Consider the following 18,371-nt stretch of genomic DNA (forward strand, 5'->3'; position numbering starts at 1 on the left):
TACTTTTTATCGTGAATATCGGTAGAGTTGAACCGTTTCACAGATAAAGATCTGTGAGACCGTCTCACAAGAGACCTACTCTAAATCCTATCAGTTAAAATTCGATTTATATATCCTGGCTGTTGTTTATTTATTTATTTTTAATTCGAGTAATATCTGTCCGATCAGATTACCCAATAATAAAAAATAAATTTAATATTTTTTAGGATGTAATTTAAAGTTTAAAGATTTTATATTTCCATTATTTTATAAATTTGTGGTCTTGAAATATAAAATGTACTTTATTTATGCGCATAAAGATAGATTTTATGATATATATTTTATTTATATAAAAAACCAACTCAATTTAAATAATTTTTAAAATATATAATTCTAGAGAGAAAATTATATTTATAGTTTAATTAATTAATTACCTTGTGTAGCCTGATATAATTTTCCCGCAACTCAACCATGTTCTGTTATTTTTCCCGGTAAACATAGCTCTCCAAGGCATCCCCCGATCCCCCGCCGCATCTCATCGTGTACCACCAGCCACCGCCGGTGAAGGTTCTCCTTCCTATCGAAGCGGAATCGAAAATGTCCCAGAAAAATATGGAAACCCCTAGCACAAGTACATCCTCTACAGACCCAAAAACACCCATGAGAATCACCGCATCCGACCTTCTCAGCTCTTCCTATCACCGCCCCTCATTCTCCCGCACGATTTATAGTGACCGCTTCATCCCAAGTCGTTCCGCTTCCAACTTTGCCCTATTTAATCTGCCTAATTCCAATGCCGACGCTTCTTCTGACTATTCCAATTCTGCTTACACTACCCTTTTAAAGTCTGCCCTTTTCGGACCCGAATGCGCTGGTGGTGCTAACGGGCTTCAGCCTTCGACTCCGGAGAAATCTTTTCACACGGGTCGATTTGGTGCTAATAATGATGGTAACCTTTGGCGGATTAGTCCTCCTAATTGTAATATCTTCAAGTACAAGACTGAGACTCGGAAATCTTTCCATTCCCTGTCGCCGTTTGGGTTTGATGATCAGCTTCCTGGGGTGTCTCATAGGCCTATTAAGGTTCCCAGAAAAGTTCCACGGTCTCCCTACAAGGTTAGATTTTTATAATTCTCAGGGTTCTTTTTCAAATTCTTCGTTTCTTCAACGGTTTGGTAGTCGGATTTTGGAATTCTTAAATTATACCTTTTAGTGGGAGGTCGTGCTGCGATGAATTTATGGATTCCTCCGCTGATGGGTTTGGGGTTTCGTTGAGGTGCGATAGTGTTCTTGGGTTTGTTTCCTTTAACTGAGGTTAACTGAATCTAGGTGACGTAGTTTACTGTTTCTTATGTGTTTTTAGCTTTCTGTGAGGTATTTTTCTCTTTAGCGCTTCGATGATAGGTTCTGTGTGTTGTTTTGACTATTTTAGTTACGTTTCAGAACTTATGTTTTCCTTTTAGAGTAGATTTTTGTTGGATACTATTGTCGGGGTGTGTCAATTTGAGCTGCTTAAAACTTCTAGGTTGTATGGAATGTTGTCGTAGGTTTTGGACGCACCAGCATTGCAAGATGATTTTTATCTGAATCTTGTGGACTGGTCTTCACATAATGTGTTGGCTGTTGGGCTGGGCAACTGTGTTTATCTATGGCATGCTTCTAGCAGCAAGGTTAGACTTGTTCCTTCACTCTCGTTTTGTCGCCATTACACTCATGGAATGATTTTTTTAATCCATAATCGGTGCAGGTGGTGAAGTTGTGTGACTTGGGAATTGATGACAGTGTCTGTTCTGTTGGGTGGGCACAACGAGGTACCCACCTTGCAATAGGGTCCAGCAATGGCAAAGTCCAGGTATGCAATGAATAATTTTGTCTATTGTTATATACTATGTAATATTTTTATAAAGCAAAGATGATGCATCATAATCCATCAGTTTATAAAAAGCGATTTAAGTGTTATCATTTATATGGGGAGTACGACCCATTCCAAAATTTTGACTCATGGACAACCATAATAAAAAAACATCACTAAGATTCGTGCTTTTCTCGGCTCTTGCTGATCAGTGATTCAGATGTTGCACCTGTTTCATGAACTACAGTTTGCAATGAGTTGGGACATTCTTTTTTAGTTTCTAAAGTTGATCTCATACTAGGTGGGAACCATATTTACAAAAAGATTGTGCTAGAGTTATTTGCTGTCATCCTTATAACAAGGTTCAGCCTTGTGGTTTAATTGACATTTCCAACGGTATGTGGCTGGATCTTGGAAACTATTGGCCCAAGAGTTCCTATTTGTTAGTAGAGTTATCTTCACGAAAAGATTTATTTTGAGTTATTAAACCAATTTTCAATGGTCAGATTTCTTCATGGCATCTGGCATTTTAAGTCTTGGCTATGATCAGAAAACATAAATATTACCTCCTTGCTGGGAAGGTAGTTTATAGTAACATTTAAGTGAGTGTATGACAGCTCGTGGTCATAATAATGTTTGTGTTACATGAAAATTACCCAGGAATCCTTTTTCAAACTAGAAGTATTAGTATGATTGCTTCGGATGGTCTTGCTCATGAATCCTAGTTTTTTTTGTAGAGGACTCCTAGGTTTATCCTTCAATAGGTTTTGGATATACCCCTTATTCCTCTGAATTGTTTTGCTTTGCATCGAATTAATCGTTTTCATGAAAAGCCAAAACCAGTCATTGTTGTTTGGCCTACTATTTATTTCCACACTCCAATGATAACTGCTACAACTTTATGCCATGCAGTTATGGGATGCTTCTCGTTGTAAGAGGATAAGAACTATGGAAGGACATCGGTTGCGAGTCGGTGCCCTTGCATGGAGTTCATCTCTGTTATCATCAGGAAGCCGGGACAAATGTATTCTTCAGCGTGACATACGAGCTCAGGACAACTATGTTAGCAAGCTAAGTGGACATAAATCAGAGGTCTTTATGAATTTACATCCTACTTTTAGAAGCCGTTTTATTCAAGTATTGCTAGCTGCATTAGTATAACATCAATCATTTGTGTGTTAGGTATGTGGATTGAAGTGGTCCTATGACAACCGCGAATTAGCATCTGGTGGAAATGACAATCGTGTAAGTAATTAACTTTCCTTGAATTTGAGTATCTTTTGTTCTGATTTTGCTTAGATTAATATTTGTTGCTACGAGTCATTCAGATTGGATTTACAATTTTGTAGCTTTTAGTGTGGAACCAACACTCAAGTCAGCCAATTTTAAAATATTGTGAACACACTGCTGCTGTAAAGGCTATAGCCTGGTCGCCTCACCTTCATGGACTTCTTGCTTCTGGAGGTGGCACTGCAGATCGATGCATTCGTTTCTGGAACACAACCACAAATTCACACCTAAGTTGTGTGGATACTGGGAGTCAGGTAATATTGATGTATTTGAGTTGAACAAATGTGCTCTGAGTGAATTTTGTAGCGTATGAACTGTTTGATGGCAATATAATGCAATGTCAGTAGTTTATTATATGATTAAAAAACTTCATTTTGCGTGTTGGTTTTTTTTTCCTCAAATTTTCATTAATCTTTGTCGATTAAATGAATGAGGGGACTAAATGTATAAATTTTCTTAAAAAAACCAACAAAAAGGAAAAATTAAAACTGTGGCCTAAGGCTTTGATTAAACAATTGAATTATGTCAGTATTTCATTTTTATGGCATGTTCCGGAATGAGACTCCTGCACAACAACTGAATTCTACTCTTTATAGGAAAATGGAAGTTTTTTAAATTTCTGCCTTGAAATGCAAATATTGCAGGTGTGCAACCTTGTGTGGTCCAAGAATGTGAATGAACTTGTGAGCACTCATGGATACTCGCAGAATCAAATTATTGTGTGGAGATATCCTTCGATGTCAAAGGTAACCATAGATGAGCAAGAAATATACGGGATCTCAATTTTTGTATGTATTATACAGTCTTAGAATAATTTGAATCATTTTTCTGAACCAAAATACAGCTGGCAACTCTCACTGGCCATACATACAGGGTACTTTATCTTGCCATCTCTCCAGATGGACAGGTATGCAAGTGAAACTGCTGTTCCTTCATCTTTTGTTTATGTGATTTTCTAGTGGTCACTCAGTAATAATTTAATTTGCTAATTTGACTTTGCCATAATGTTGGTGATCTTTGCAGACAATTGTTACTGGCGCATGGAGATGAAACACTCAGATTCTGGACTGTATTTCCTTCTCCCAAGTCTCAGGTGAGTTATCTATTTCTCAATATGCTAGCTTTTTTGTAGATATTTCATTGTCCTTGACTCGTTCCAATAATGGGATAAATAATCGCATACTTCTTTAGCATTGAATCTCTTTATACTGTATGAATTTGTCCTACATACCTGACCGGAAAATAAACCTCAACCATGTATATTCAGCAGTGGCTACTACACGCCATTAATGACATGAAAAAATGATTAAAGACACACCCCATACTTATAGTATAGTCTTGCTCAGTAATTAGGCAAATAAATGTTATCCTAAAAGCTGAACTCTTCTATGGGTGAGGTTAATTGTTTTGTATGCTATACTATACAGAACACTGAAACTGAAATTGGAGCTTCATCGCTCGGAAGAACTCGGATTCGCTGATCCGAAAAACCCCTGATGCTATCGCAACACAGGATTATTTATCCTTTATTGCTCCATACACGTCGCATTTTCTGCAATGGGGAATGAAGAGCAATTCGGAGAAACCAAAGGCCACCTGATTACACGAGGATGGTGGCAAGTTTGAGCTGATTGTTCTCACAAGCAAGAAAAGTTGGTAAATACTAGACAATGTTGAATGAATGATGGTGATAAATTTGTACAGTGGGGAGTTTTTAAATTTTATTTTTTAAAAATTTATTTTGAGCGGAATAAAACTAAGGGAGTGTTATTTTAAGCTGAGCAATAACATCTCCCTTGCGCGATATCTTGTAATGAGAGGCTACATTTGTATTGATTAATATTTTTATTGCTCGATTTATACTTGTAAACTGTGTAATTTTGTTTTTCACTTTATTACAAGTGAAGCAAAACGTACAATTTACTACAAAAGTATTTCAGTAAAGATGTTTGACTGATAACGAAAGATGAGACCTACCACTAGTACCTGGTGGTTAAGGTTGTCTTTCGAAATATGGAAATCCAAAACAAATCGGTGAGATACGATCATATAAAATTTTATCTATACGAATATCTTGGAACTATCATAACTATCATAATACTAAAAAAAAACCCATCCGATACGCTAGTAAACTTTTCCAAATACTAAGAACTAGTTAATTTTTTTTAGGTTTTCATCATCAATTTACCACAGATTTTGTGTCCCAGTAATTAGTTAAGCTAGTTGAAGGAAACGTATAAAATTTTCAAGGAGTTGTCTTTGAAGGGTCCACGGAACGGGGCCCACAATCCTTGAGTGGGCCCCAGCACTCCAGCTTGTGGAATCTTGGTCTGTTGGAGTGGAAGTGAACCCAAACCAAAGCATCTTCAAGTTGTGGGTATTTCTTGAACAACCTCTTGTCACCATGCACAAAAGCCTTCAACACCTGCACAATGTTTCCCAGCAAAATTAGGACTTAACAACATATCAACTGGCATACTAAATTAAAATGACAGTTTTAAGATCAACTTTGCACAAGCCACTTTGAATCTTTTTGTTCTTGTATTGTGAAATCTAACAAAACACAAAAGCATCCGAACCCACAGCCGATCGAAGAATCACATATATATAGTTTTCGACAGATTGTACAAACTGATAATCACAAATGAAGTTTGCTAGCTGAAGATTAATTTACTTACCATTGGAAGTTCTTTGGTGAAAATAAAGTATCTAAGGTAAGCACAAAGATCCAGCAAGAAGTGGCCACCACTAATGTGACAATGGACATGAAGGGACATCTCCCCTTCAATTTTCTTCCATTCAGCCACCACTTCGTCTCTTTGAAGTTTATTGTACCACCCTTGTAACTACAAACAAACTTACTTTTCGTTTCAAAAAAGAACTTAACCACTCTAGTTATTATACAACATAGAGATTTTTCAATTATATATTTTTGTAACTACTCTAATTATTAATTACTGTAAAACTAAATACAATCTATCCTAATTTGGTAATAAATTCAAAAGCATGATAATGATAGCGAGATATAATCTAGTTATTTACTGAAATTATTTTTTACTAATTTTTATTAAACATTTGAATTGATTAAAAGTAATCACTCTAGGGGATGATGTTTGATTAATACCTAGCATAATTATGATTATAAGTTGCGATTATAATTTTCGAAAAATAAATTACAGTTTGAAATGTTGGATGCGGAACAATGCGGTAATAACAGGACAAAGTCTCGCGCATAGGGAAAGAGCGCCATTGATTCGAGGTGAATTGTGCGGAGACCCGAAGGTCTCGCGCATATGCGCCGAGGAACTCGCGCATATGCGCGAGACGTGGATTGCCAAGAGCGAGCCACTTGCTTGGCTGCATGTCGTGTGTGTATATATATATATATATATATATATATATATATATATATATATATATATATATATATATATATATGTACATGCAATTCATTCCTCAGAAATAGAAAAGGAAACCGAGGGAAAAGTTTAGCTTTTTGTGATTCAAGTTACAATCCGTCCGTCTGATTTTGATTCCGACTTCGGTACCGAGTTCCTAGCAACGTAGGCTACAACTGGACTACCAGACAGGTTGTGAGTTCAGGACTTCGACTGAGCCAGAAACCGACGGAAGAAATGTATAAGTCAATGTGGTATTGGGAGATGGACTTGAGTCGGTTTAGATTTGGGTTTCCCTAAATCACATACTTTATTTTATTGCATGGATATTTGCATTACATTGATTAATGTACTTGTTCTCTTGTATTTAGATGACAGGTATTAGACAAGTTATCTTGTGACAGAAGTGCCGGATAGTGGTGGTATCGCCACGGCACATTGCACTATGTCTCAAGATAGGATGCTAGTGATAGAGCTACAGTCCTTGACGGTTAGGTCAGGACACTGGATGTTTGGTTATATCGAGTAATGGAATCTATTACGGAATTCGATATAGGAACACCATATTTGGTTATATCGAGTAAAAGGTATTGGAATTCTTCTATTACGGAATTCGATATAGGAATACCAGGGCACTGGTTATATCGAGTAATAGATATTATGGTTCCATCCTTTACGGAATTCGATATAGGAATACCACATCTGGAAACCGGGATCCCTAGACTAGGATTGAGTCTAGTCTGAATTATGATTGATGTCGACAGTTTGATTTGATATTGTTTATGTTTCAGATTTTGATACGTATTCATGTTACCTGATTACATGCTTTATATGATTTATATGACTGCATGTTTCATTGATTTATTACTGGGGATTATATTCTCCCGCGTATATCCGGCTGTGTCTTGTCTGTCTGTGAACTGACAACAGGTGGGACCGGTCCAGGTCGGGAGATGAAGAGCTCGATCGTGATTAGCGTGGTGGCACCGGACTTGGACCGCTATAGGGTTAAACACTTGACCTTTAGTTTTAACCCTAGTTTGAAAAATGTTGAAATACAGGATTGTATTTTATATTACTGATATGTATATATGTTGTATATCACTACGTTCCGCAGTTTAAAAACAAAAAAAACATTTTAGATCCTGTTTTATTATTGCTTTAATGGTCCCAATGATGATTCCGACCGCTTAGCGTCCGGGGTCCCCACAATAGGTTTGATAAGATCCTAGCTATCTAGTGCACACCGTTGCGCATATATATTATTTTCGAAAATATAATTTTTTTTTTTGTGTAAATTTGGAATTTAAATAATTGGTAATATAAACAGGTTAAACAAATAGATGGGATGACATGTGATGCTAAATTTTAAATATATTTTGGACCATTATTAGTGCTTTTGCCATCAGTTTTTATTGATACAGAACTCGATCAATGTTACCATGTTTTCACATAGTTTGTAATTTGATCAAGCAAAAATTTACCTGGGAATTGTTGATGGTATGAGAAATGGTAAGAGTGAGCTTAGAAGTGATATCACTATGTGTAAGTGTGTAAATTCTTGGAAGTTTTAATGGGAGCTTCTCTTCTTCATCAACCTCTAAAAACAATACTTTCAGCTTCGATGCTTCAAATATAGCTGGCCCAATTAATCTGGCAACCTGAAAATCGAGAAAAATAATTTTTTTTAAAGAAATATATATTTGAGGAAGAAAAGAGAAATAAAAAAAAACCCTTTATTAAATTATAAATATCCTCAAAACAATTGAGAAATTTACTGGAACAATGGACTGATTCGTTTTGACTCTCCTTCTTCTGTGGTGAAGGAAAGAGTGATTTTCCAGTGTGAAAGAAGATGTTTTTAGCTTTGATGGGATGATTGAAGCACTTGTTAAAGTTCCCATTTCTAATGAGAATTAAACAAGAAAAAATTGAAACACATAAAAAGGGTTGATCTCTCTTGAAACTTATGTTTATTACTGATATATCAATCCCTCGACTTTGAGTAAGCCAAGAAAATAAATGAAGCTTGCTCTTGGCTGCTAGATCAGCAACTTTTGCTTCAGTGTTTTGTTTTCGTTGTTTGCTTTTTCTTTTTCTTGCTTTGCTTGGATGCCTGAAATGTTTGGAAACCTTAGAAGAATGGCAATTGTAATGGTTGCTTTTGTTTTGGCATGGCCTCAAAGAAAAAAGTGTGAGAGAGAGGAGGGAAGGAATGATGGTACATAATAAAGGCAAAAATTTGGGGTCCTCTTTAGGTTTTCTCGCATTTTTTCAGGAAAATTCGGTGGGATGAATATTGGTTCTTATAGGTGGGTCTATACTTATATACCAACGCTTAGATGTATTTTTAGAGGAATGTCCTAAAGATAGCATCGAACTTACCTGCTATCGATCTAGCTAGTGCATACCAGAGAATTGTAATAGATGGAGGTTAGGATCAAACCAGCAAACTTAAATTTTTTGGTGTCGAAATTCTATATTAATTCATCCCAATAAAGCAAATATTAAATATTTAATGAAATGTAAGATTAAAAGTTGAAGATGGGGCAAAAGTTTTGAAGAATCTTTATTTTGGCACTGCATACCACATTCACAGCAGGCATGATATGTGTTACACTAGAAAAAGGAAAAAAAGGCCGTTATGCCCAATTTGGTTCGAACCATACAGGTTTTTCCGAAAATAGAAAGAAACCAGACTATTATTTAATCCTACTTAGTAGCAAGGCTGTTATTTGGAGCTTTCGATATTTTTATAAACTCATCCCAAATTATTTCAAGTTAGTCTATTCTTTATCGAATTGAACTAATTTTAATTAGATCATCCAACTTTCTCACATTTTAATTAAAATTGATGAAGGAATGTTGATGATTCAAAAACTAAAATTTCATCACATCATAAGGGAAGTGAAATTGACGTGTGACTGTTTATGATCCATGGACTTAAATTTCACTACATTACAAGTGGAGAAATACTCGAACCTAATATTAAAATCATCTCTTGTTTGTTGTACGTTGCTTTTTTCATTATCGATCTTAAAGTTCAAATAATGTCAAAGTACTTGGAATCTCCTTTAGATCAACAATTCTGAGAATGACAAAGATCACAGCTTTCTGCCTTACGTATGTTTTTTTGCTAAAAGTTTTATGAACAAATTTATAAAGCATAGGTTGAGATCAATTATTTAAAAATTCAAACATTTAGTTAATAAATAAAGATTTTATGCCGAAACGCAAACTACATTAATTGAAGCATTAATTAAGGAGTATCATTTCTATAAAATCTAATATTTATAGATGTAATATTGTATTATTCAGCACTATTTCTTCAAAAACTCAGCCATCTTCACCCAAAAAAAATATATTATTTGCAAAATTTAGGCATTATGTCATGCACCGAACGCGGAAACTCGAATAGACTATATACTAACAATTTTAAAAAGTTAAGCACTGATTAAATGCCAAAACAAGTCTATTTTAATAACTGAATGTGATAGCATCCTCATAATACAAAAAACTGGAAACAAGTACGATCAAGTATTACAACATCAGCAAACTTGCTTTTATTTTATGGGCTGCGTTGACACGTTTATTATGGCAACACAACGTTACTCGCGATATACCTTACACATTAGGAGGTGGCCATATCTTTCCAAATAATTCCTCCACCCGTCTCGATTGGTTAGCGTACCCATCCATTCCAGTAGCTAGAAGCTCCACCGCCGCAGGCCTCATAGCCGAGGAGAAGCTATAATGGTCCCACTTAACAAGCTGAAAATTATTCGAGCATGGATCGAATGAAATCGAGTTAAGTTATTTGAAGAGTAAAACTGTTTGATAGGTAGGTAAAGGGAAACTCGAACTCGAACTCAAAGACTTGAACAACTTTAAATATCTTTTTGAGCTGAATTCATCAACTTTTATAGCTCAAGAGCCACTCACAAGTTTTATTATATTTATTACTTTTTATAAATATATTCAGAATTAAATGAGCTAGCGAACTCATAGCCAAATTTCAAGCATTTCTTTAATAGATCGACCTCGATAATTAAATTCGGTTCCAACATCGAGTCGAGAAGAACTCGAGCCCGAATTCATTCACTTTTGGAGCTTCGAGATTGCTAACAGAATTTAAGCTCAAACTTGAATAGTAAAAAATAGCTAATATTTGGCCAAATTCGATTCATTTGCACCCTAGGCAAGAAGAATAAGAGAGGGAAGAGAGAGAATAAAAACTCTTCTATTAAGGCAACGTCTCATGGAAAATAAAAGATCAGAATATAAATCAAACCTCTTCATCACTAAAATTATAGGAGGCAGCTGATTGTGGTGATAGCCGCCTTATGAGAGAATATTTCTCATCAGGAGGTGTCACAGAATCCTTTAGAGACTGCAATATCTTTAATGGGGAAATAATGTAGTCAACCCTGCATGCAAACATAAGTGAATATTTAACAAAGGTAACCAGAAATAATGTCGTCAACCAGTCATGCAAATATAAATTATATATACCCTAAAAGGTTAAAGACGTCCTGCTTGTTACGAATAGCGGCTGCCATCAATTTTGATTTGTGTCCATATTTATGAATGTAATTGTAGGCTTTTGTCACCTACATGGCAAAGGATATATACCACACAAAGCATTAGCAACAGTTCTGGTCCACTTTCCCTTTCTAAGGAGAAAAAAATACAGGTCTCCATCATTCATCGAATTTCCGAAAGGGAGAACATGGCTTTAACATTTGAATTATATGCTGAGAAAAAAAGTGGGTGGAATGTGCTCTCTGTTTCTCAAGTGTGAATGCATCCTTAAGGTTCTAGTCATTGGTTCAATGAATGTCATCGGCATTGCGACAATCAACCCACTGGAATGTGGCAAACTTGATAGCATATAGAGACCATTAATATGTAAACATCGTATACAAAGTAGCAGCTCATTGAACTGACCAAAGACAACCCAGGATCTTCTCCTCTTCTAAGAGCAGCTTCTACTTCAGGGTCGCCAGCATGATTCCGTGCCCAGTCCTAACAAAAGGTTATGACCACATCTTTATTATCACAGTAAAAGTTGTCAATGAGCTACATTACAGAGAAAGATATTACCCTAAGTCGACCAACAAAAATTTGAATAACAGAAGCTCCAGCTTGAGCTGCAGCTGCAGCTTGACAAAAGCTGCAGGTTCAGAACAAAGATAGTAGTAAAAATGTTTCAGACGCCAGATTTACAGCATTTCAAAGAGGGGAATACTTCCAGAACCCTTTTTCAATAGCATAAACCGAATGGGAAGTACTAAAAGGGTTTTAAGACATACATTTATTCAATTGTGGGGAATATTATTACCTTTATATAATCTAAATGTAGCACAAGACTTGGAAAATTTAGTAAGTCGTATAGAATACATAAAAGGACTGTTTTAGTCCATTTTTTCCCCAACCCACATAAAAAGCTAACAGGAGAAGGAGAAAAAGACTAATATGAAATGACAAAAAAAAAGCATCAAGCTTTGCTGACAATCATACAAACCTTTTATACAGATCCATAAAATACATAAAAGGACTGTTTTAGTCCATTTTTTCCATGTCAAGTAATATTCAAAATCTTTCACCCAAGACTTTCAATTATTTGAATAAAATAAGGTTAGAAATCATGTTATACCTGTAGACAAAAGTCATATGTGTCTGTATGCCCTCTGACTCCAGTAACCTTGATGCTTCAATCCCCTAGCAAAGAGCAAACGATGAAGATACAAAGGTGAAGCAGCATAAATTGCAAGAAGAAAATGTTCATTCAGAAGTCCTGCGCTCCTTCTCAAAAGACAAATAATAACGTTGACCTCTGACACTAACCTGCCAAGTTGAAGGAATTTTGAACAACAAACGTTCTGGAGGCACTTCAATTTCTCGATACAGTCTCAGAAGGTCATGTGCCTGCAAATTGATTTAAAAGCAAAATAACTGATGAAAAGCGATGGGACATCAATAGACAAAGCATGTCAATGCATCAACCCAAAGTTAATTAGAAGGAACACTCATTCACAGCACTCGGCAGCTACTTCAAAGGTATCAGCCACAAATCAAATGGCAGTAGGAAGTAATTTCAGCAACAAAAATTTCACCCCTCTCCAAAACTAAACAATCAATTGTAAATAAATGAGGCAGTGAGACCATGATGTCTCATCACATGAATAAAAAAAACAAATGTATCGAGTGAGCTATTAAAGTCACAGTAGAATCATGCAACAAAAATTATGATGATTTAACTACACGAAAAATAAGAAAAATAGGGGTATAAACACATCTGTTGAAATTTTCAAGAGAACAATCACCTTTTTAACGATTCCATTTGTATCATAGGCAAGACGAGCATCTACTTCAGTAGACACACCACCGGGCACAAGCTTTACAAGATCACCCCCAACATTTACTAAAGCCTATTATCAGATATGAATCTTTATGATTGTCCAACCAAATCTTCATTAAAGATAACAAGAGCATATGACTTAACAAGATTCCCAGTTATAGAGTACCTTGTTAAAGAAGCAAGACATGCGATCTTCGGACTTCCCTAAGGCATAACAATGTGGATCTGCCAATGCAGAGTCGACCGCACTCTGGAAATATGACAACAAAAATGAAAAAAACATCATTAGGAATGTTTGTGCAAGCGGAATTTACTTACTCTGTATCAAAAGCCTTTTCATATCACTCTTCAAAAAAAATTAATATCTTACTAGCATACACTTCTGCAAGTGTCTACAGTTTTAATATAATCGAATACCAGCACGCATCATAGAAACAGTTGCTCATACACTACTACTAGAAAATATGATTCAAGTCTGTCTGTTTCATAGAAAAGTAATAATAAATATAAACGATATAATTACCCTAAACTTCGTGTCAGGAAGGCTACAAATGCCCAAAAGTAACGAGGAGCTGACAGTGGCAGCAGTTGGAGGAAACCTACGGAAATATCGTTTTCAAATCAGCACCTCATTCAGATGAACAAATTCAAAATCATATCCGTCGGAGGGACACAATCCCAAAGAAAGTCTCAAACGTCAAGAAATTCTATATTTAAAGAAATACTCAGAAATCTAGCCTCTCGAAATCATCGAAAACGACTGTATCAGGAACGATCTCACTGAAACTAGTCACTGCATCCAACTCAGTGCTCAACCCTATAAGCAATAGAAAAAACAACTCAACGGTCTAAATTGCAACAAAAAATGTGTAAAATCAGACTAAATGCAAATCAGATACTGGAATTTTACCAGTGTCAAGAGAAGAAGAGAAGTTAATAGAAGCTCGAATCAAAGGAAAAGCACTCAGGGGCTTCAAATTGAGATTTCGTTTTACCGGCTGAGCAGCTAATCGGAGTTCCCTCCCCTGTTCCGATCGACAAAATAGAACACAATCAAACAACAAAAATTTACACGTTCACTACAGAATACACACCCCTTTAACAATCAAGCACCTGAAATTGAAGTTTGCATGCAGGAATCAGACATGAAAGCATGTCAGTTTGCGAGATTTACCTTGAGAGAGGAAGATGACAGTAGAGCAGAGGACGGCGTAGATTGCAAAGTGGCTGACATTTTCAATTTGTTACTGAGAAATTGGAAATACCGAAGTGGCAGTGAGAGGATTTTATCTGAGATGGGGAGAGCAGATTTACAAAGGCTGATAGTTACTTTCAATTGGTCCTCAAAATTGGATTTCTGTAAATATTCCTCATATTCACTATTGTCCCAAAATGGTCATTCCAGCTTGTTTATATCAAGAAATATCATGTTTTTCCAATTTATTTATGTTATGGAACTTTTTGGATGTATTTATATGAAAATTGACCAAACTCAAGCACACTAAAAAAAAATGCACATTTTTTATATAATAAATAAATTTTTTTAAGTTATTCTAAAAATATATAATCTCCATGCAACCTCATGTCATCAACAATAACGCACTCCTCTTCACCCTGGCGTCACAATATTCCTCCGAATTCAATTTGGATTATTTGCAATAAAATACATGTACAATTTATTTTTAAAAAATAGAAATTGTGATCGAAAAAACATGTGGTGCAATGTGATGTATTATGTGTAAAGGTGAAATAATGTTATTAAAGAAAATATTTGTACATGCCTATTCTTGCAAAGGTCTGGTTGGATTTTTGGCACTAAAGATTGGTAGCATGATTTGCAATGATAAGACTTGTACAAATTCTTTTAAAAATAAACAGATCTTCAAAAAAACTTGTGGTGCAATGTGTTGCATTACATGTAAATATGATTTTATGTTTTTTCCTTAAAACCTTTTTGTACAAGTTTGTTACATCTTCAAACTTAAGCGCATAGAAACAACAAACCAGACAGGATTTTTCCATTGACACATCCAACTTGAACCCATCATCCAAATACAGAAATACTAAACATAATTCTTAGGGCAGATAGTTGAGTTCAGAAAATAGAAATGGATGAGTACTTCAGTCTTGAGAAATAGATAAGTTCAACCAAACTAGATAGTATAATACCAACTAAAAAGCGTGAAAATGCAGATCTCTGATCTTACATACAAATAAATGATACAAATACTTGTGTTTTCCTATTGTCCGGATTCAAATATACTTAATCATCGCGATTTGAGAAGGGAAAAATAGTTGGAATCTGACCACATGAATCGTTCCCAATGATTCAATCTCAGAAAATACATTTTATCATATTTTGAGTTGCTGATATTTGAAGTTTAAGTTTATAATTAGCTTTTATGTATATTATCCTTCTTTCTATGTGCCAATTATTATTATTATTATTATTATTATTTTCTAAATGTGGGTAATTGATCACTCACTCCCAACTCACATAAGAAGTAACGCCATGTCTGTCTCGCAATTCAACGTCGTCGTATTGTCCAACCGAACGTGACAATATATTTACGTGTATCCTAGGTGGCTGCTTTGAAAATGGTTAACGCAACAAATGTGATATTTGGCAAGGGTTGTTTTGTTCATGTTACTCACATGGATAGCACGTTTATAAATTTTGTATATAACATGTGTTGAGTAAATAAATCACCGTCATTTATCTATTACTTATCACATGTGTCATGCACTGAATGAATGAGGACATTATCTTTATTAGTAAAATCTAGAAACTCTCAAATTTGATGTTTTGATAGAAATTAAAGGTTTGGATACATATTTTGGAAGCATACTTTCAACTAAAAAAAACCCGAGTTGAAAATTTCGCCTTCTGTCAAGATGAATGAAAAGAAGATCTCGAACTACTTTAGAGCATATTATAATAATTGGTGGCCAACCTAGGTAGGAAACTGTGACTTAGTACCGTGCTCTTGCCTATAAATTAACATAGATTTGAAATTTTACGAGTATTTTTGTGCCCGAAAAAGCTCAAAAAATTTAATGGGTATTGTTCTGAGGAAAATTTGTTTTTTCATAGAAGAGAACAAATTCTACTGTTTTATTATATTAAATTATTGTTATTAAATAATATTAATGGATAATAAATAAATATATTAAAATTGTTGACTTAGTTGATTTCATGTGTGATTAATTAGCATCATATTATTATTATTTATTTATTTAATAATCATGAACCTCTTAAAGCTCACTTTGATCATTTTAATGAGTGAACTTAATAATAACATATTTTAAATATATAACTTCCCAACAATACATGATTTCTCTTAATTTATTCTATATAATTTTTTTTAATATCATCTTATTTTCAAAATTTCATATAAATAAAAATTGAATTTGAATATTAACTTTCTCACATTTAAGTATCACTATTATATTTATATGCCTGTGCAGGACGACTAGTTTCTATTACAGTAGGAGCTAGTAGCCAGGATTCGAGACCACCTGATAAATAATTATTTAATTTTCTAAAGTAGGTGAAAACTGAAAACAAAAGGTTATAAAAATTGAGAGGTTGATGAGTAAGACAATGAGTGGGTCTCATGTGAAATCGTTTCACGGATCCTAATCTGTGAGACTGGTCAACTCTACTAATATTCACAATAAAAAATAATATTCTTCGCATAAAAAGTAAATTTTTTTCATGAATGACCCAAATAAAATATCTATCTCACAAATACGATTCATTAAACTGTCTCATACAAATTTTTGCTTAACACAATTTAGTAACGGTGGATCAAGGGGAAAATAACTAATCAGGAATTCAAAATTCCAACATTATAATATATTGTTTCCAACGTGGGGAAACAGTAAACAAAAGAAAAAAAAATATATTTATTTATTGACTCCACGTCAGTTTCTTAGCACGTGTCATACATTGTAGTCGAGTGTTAGACCATATCCAATGGGCGAGGAAAGCGTAACTCCTCGTGTGATAATCCAGGCGGGCCTCATGCGGTTTTCTTCTGCGCGGTGACGTGCTCACCCACTTTTTTTTTTTTTTTTTTAATAAAATAAAACATTTCATCGGTCAGATGATGACGATCATTAATATTTAAAAATGAAAAAATTTTAAAATATAAATCAACGGTGGTGAATATTAATTAATTATGTATTTTTTTAAATTATTTGTGTTTTTTTATTTAAATGACATGTGTTATTTTTTTTATTATATTTTTAAAATTATGTGTTTAAATTCTAATTATGGAAATTTATTTTTCCAATTATGTATACTTTTATTCTCTTTTTAAATATATATTTATTTTGTAAAATAAAAAACGAATATTTCAATCGTCATTTTTATAACTTCATCAAACTTACGATATAAAAATGAGGCTGTGAGCTAACTTCGAGCTTACCAATTTAATTCATAGTCTGTTGTTTGATGTTGATACCAAATACCTCGGAGAGCGTAAATTTGTAAATTAATTATCAACTTGTTATTAGGAAAATATGCGTAAATATTAAAATGATTATCATAATACATTTTACGGTGCGTTTGGTTCAAATTTGTCTCGATAATTCAACAAATAATACTCAAGATTTGGCAGTCAATTGTATTATAAATCTTTGAGACGAGTCAAATTTTGAACCAAATTAAATTAACAATAAATAATAAGGCATAGAATTCCATGTCCAATTACGTATATGATTTTCCAATAAAAGGTTTAGTTCATAAAGGACGCAAAAACATATGTGATAATAATGATCTACGAGTAGCGACTGTGACTTCCTCGTTAAAAAAAAAAGATGGTAATAATAAAGTTTTGACTAATTGAACGAGTCCTTAATTCTAGATGACTTGTGTGAGTGACAACTGACAATCTCCAATGAGTAGCGAGAGTTATTTGAATTATGAGAGTTTGAAAAGTCCTCATTTTTAGGGGTGGAAAAAAAATACCGAAATACTAAAATATCGTGCCGAAAAAAATACCGAACTTATCGAAAAAATCGGTAGTCGATACCGTACCGAAATTTTCGGTATCGGTATCGGTATGAAATAATTTTTTTTTCGGTATTTCGGTATATACCGAAATACCGAAAATAATTTTTTATTTTTTATTTTTAAAATTTAAGTTCGGAATACCAAAAAAATGTCGGTATACCGAAATTTTCGGTGTCGATACGGTACCGGTATAAGTTTTTTTCATACCTGCGGTATACCGAATTTTGGTATCGGTATCGGTATCGGTATGAAAAAATTTCATACCGATATTTTCGGTACGATATATGGTACCGTAGTTCGGTACGGTGTATCCACCCCTACTCATTTCCTTTGGTTCTTGAAATATTCACGAAAAGTTAAAAGTGTCTTGATTTGATGATAATGACATCCTTTATTTTTAGAGGAAAAAAGTGTTAGATTTTAATCTACGGCTTTACCTACATAAACATTGGAGAAAAATCTTCTAAATGA

The 18,371-nt window shown here is 34.4% G+C and overlaps 3 protein-coding genes across 3 annotated transcripts; 1 reads left to right on the plus strand and 2 right to left on the minus strand.

Moving 5' to 3' along the window:
- The first annotated feature begins 436 nt into the window (after window positions 1–436).
- On the plus strand, window positions 437–4,690 carry LOC140825216 (B-type cell cycle switch protein ccs52A). The gene is given in 11 exon segments (XM_073186858.1): window positions 437–1,095; window positions 1,527–1,649; window positions 1,727–1,831; window positions 2,744–2,923; window positions 3,014–3,076; window positions 3,181–3,375; window positions 3,766–3,867; window positions 3,966–4,028; window positions 4,145–4,162; window positions 4,164–4,214; window positions 4,549–4,690. Coding segments are annotated over 11 exon segments (1,473 nt in total). The 5' UTR covers window positions 437–576; the 3' UTR covers window positions 4,603–4,690.
- Window positions 4,582–8,786, minus strand: LOC140825217 (protein STAY-GREEN 1, chloroplastic-like). The gene is made up of 4 exons (XM_073186859.1): window positions 8,298–8,786; window positions 8,004–8,180; window positions 5,800–5,967; window positions 4,582–5,546 (listed from the first exon to the last, which is right to left on the minus strand). The coding sequence occupies exons 1-4, from the start codon at window positions 8,421–8,423 to the stop codon at window positions 5,367–5,369; spliced, it is 651 nt and encodes a 216-aa protein (XP_073042960.1). The 5' UTR covers window positions 8,424–8,786; the 3' UTR covers window positions 4,582–5,366.
- A 1,187-nt stretch (window positions 8,787–9,973) lies between these two features.
- On the minus strand, window positions 9,974–14,233 carry LOC140825218 (uncharacterized). Its single transcript, XM_073186860.1, has 13 exons — window positions 14,055–14,233; window positions 13,791–13,905; window positions 13,619–13,697; window positions 13,404–13,479; window positions 13,047–13,130; window positions 12,846–12,950; window positions 12,367–12,447; window positions 12,176–12,240; window positions 11,623–11,692; window positions 11,467–11,544; window positions 11,032–11,129; window positions 10,811–10,946; window positions 9,974–10,290 (listed from the first exon to the last, which is right to left on the minus strand). Exons 1-13 carry the CDS (start codon window positions 14,112–14,114, stop codon window positions 10,144–10,146), a joined length of 1,194 nt encoding a protein of 397 aa, XP_073042961.1. The 5' UTR covers window positions 14,115–14,233; the 3' UTR covers window positions 9,974–10,143.
- Between the last annotated feature and the right edge of the window lie 4,138 nt (window positions 14,234–18,371).

The sequence above is a fragment of the Primulina eburnea genome, chromosome 3 (assembly GCF_022965805.1).
Source record: "Primulina eburnea isolate SZY01 chromosome 3, ASM2296580v1, whole genome shotgun sequence".
Classification (NCBI taxonomy): Eukaryota; Viridiplantae; Streptophyta; class Magnoliopsida; order Lamiales; family Gesneriaceae; genus Primulina; species Primulina eburnea.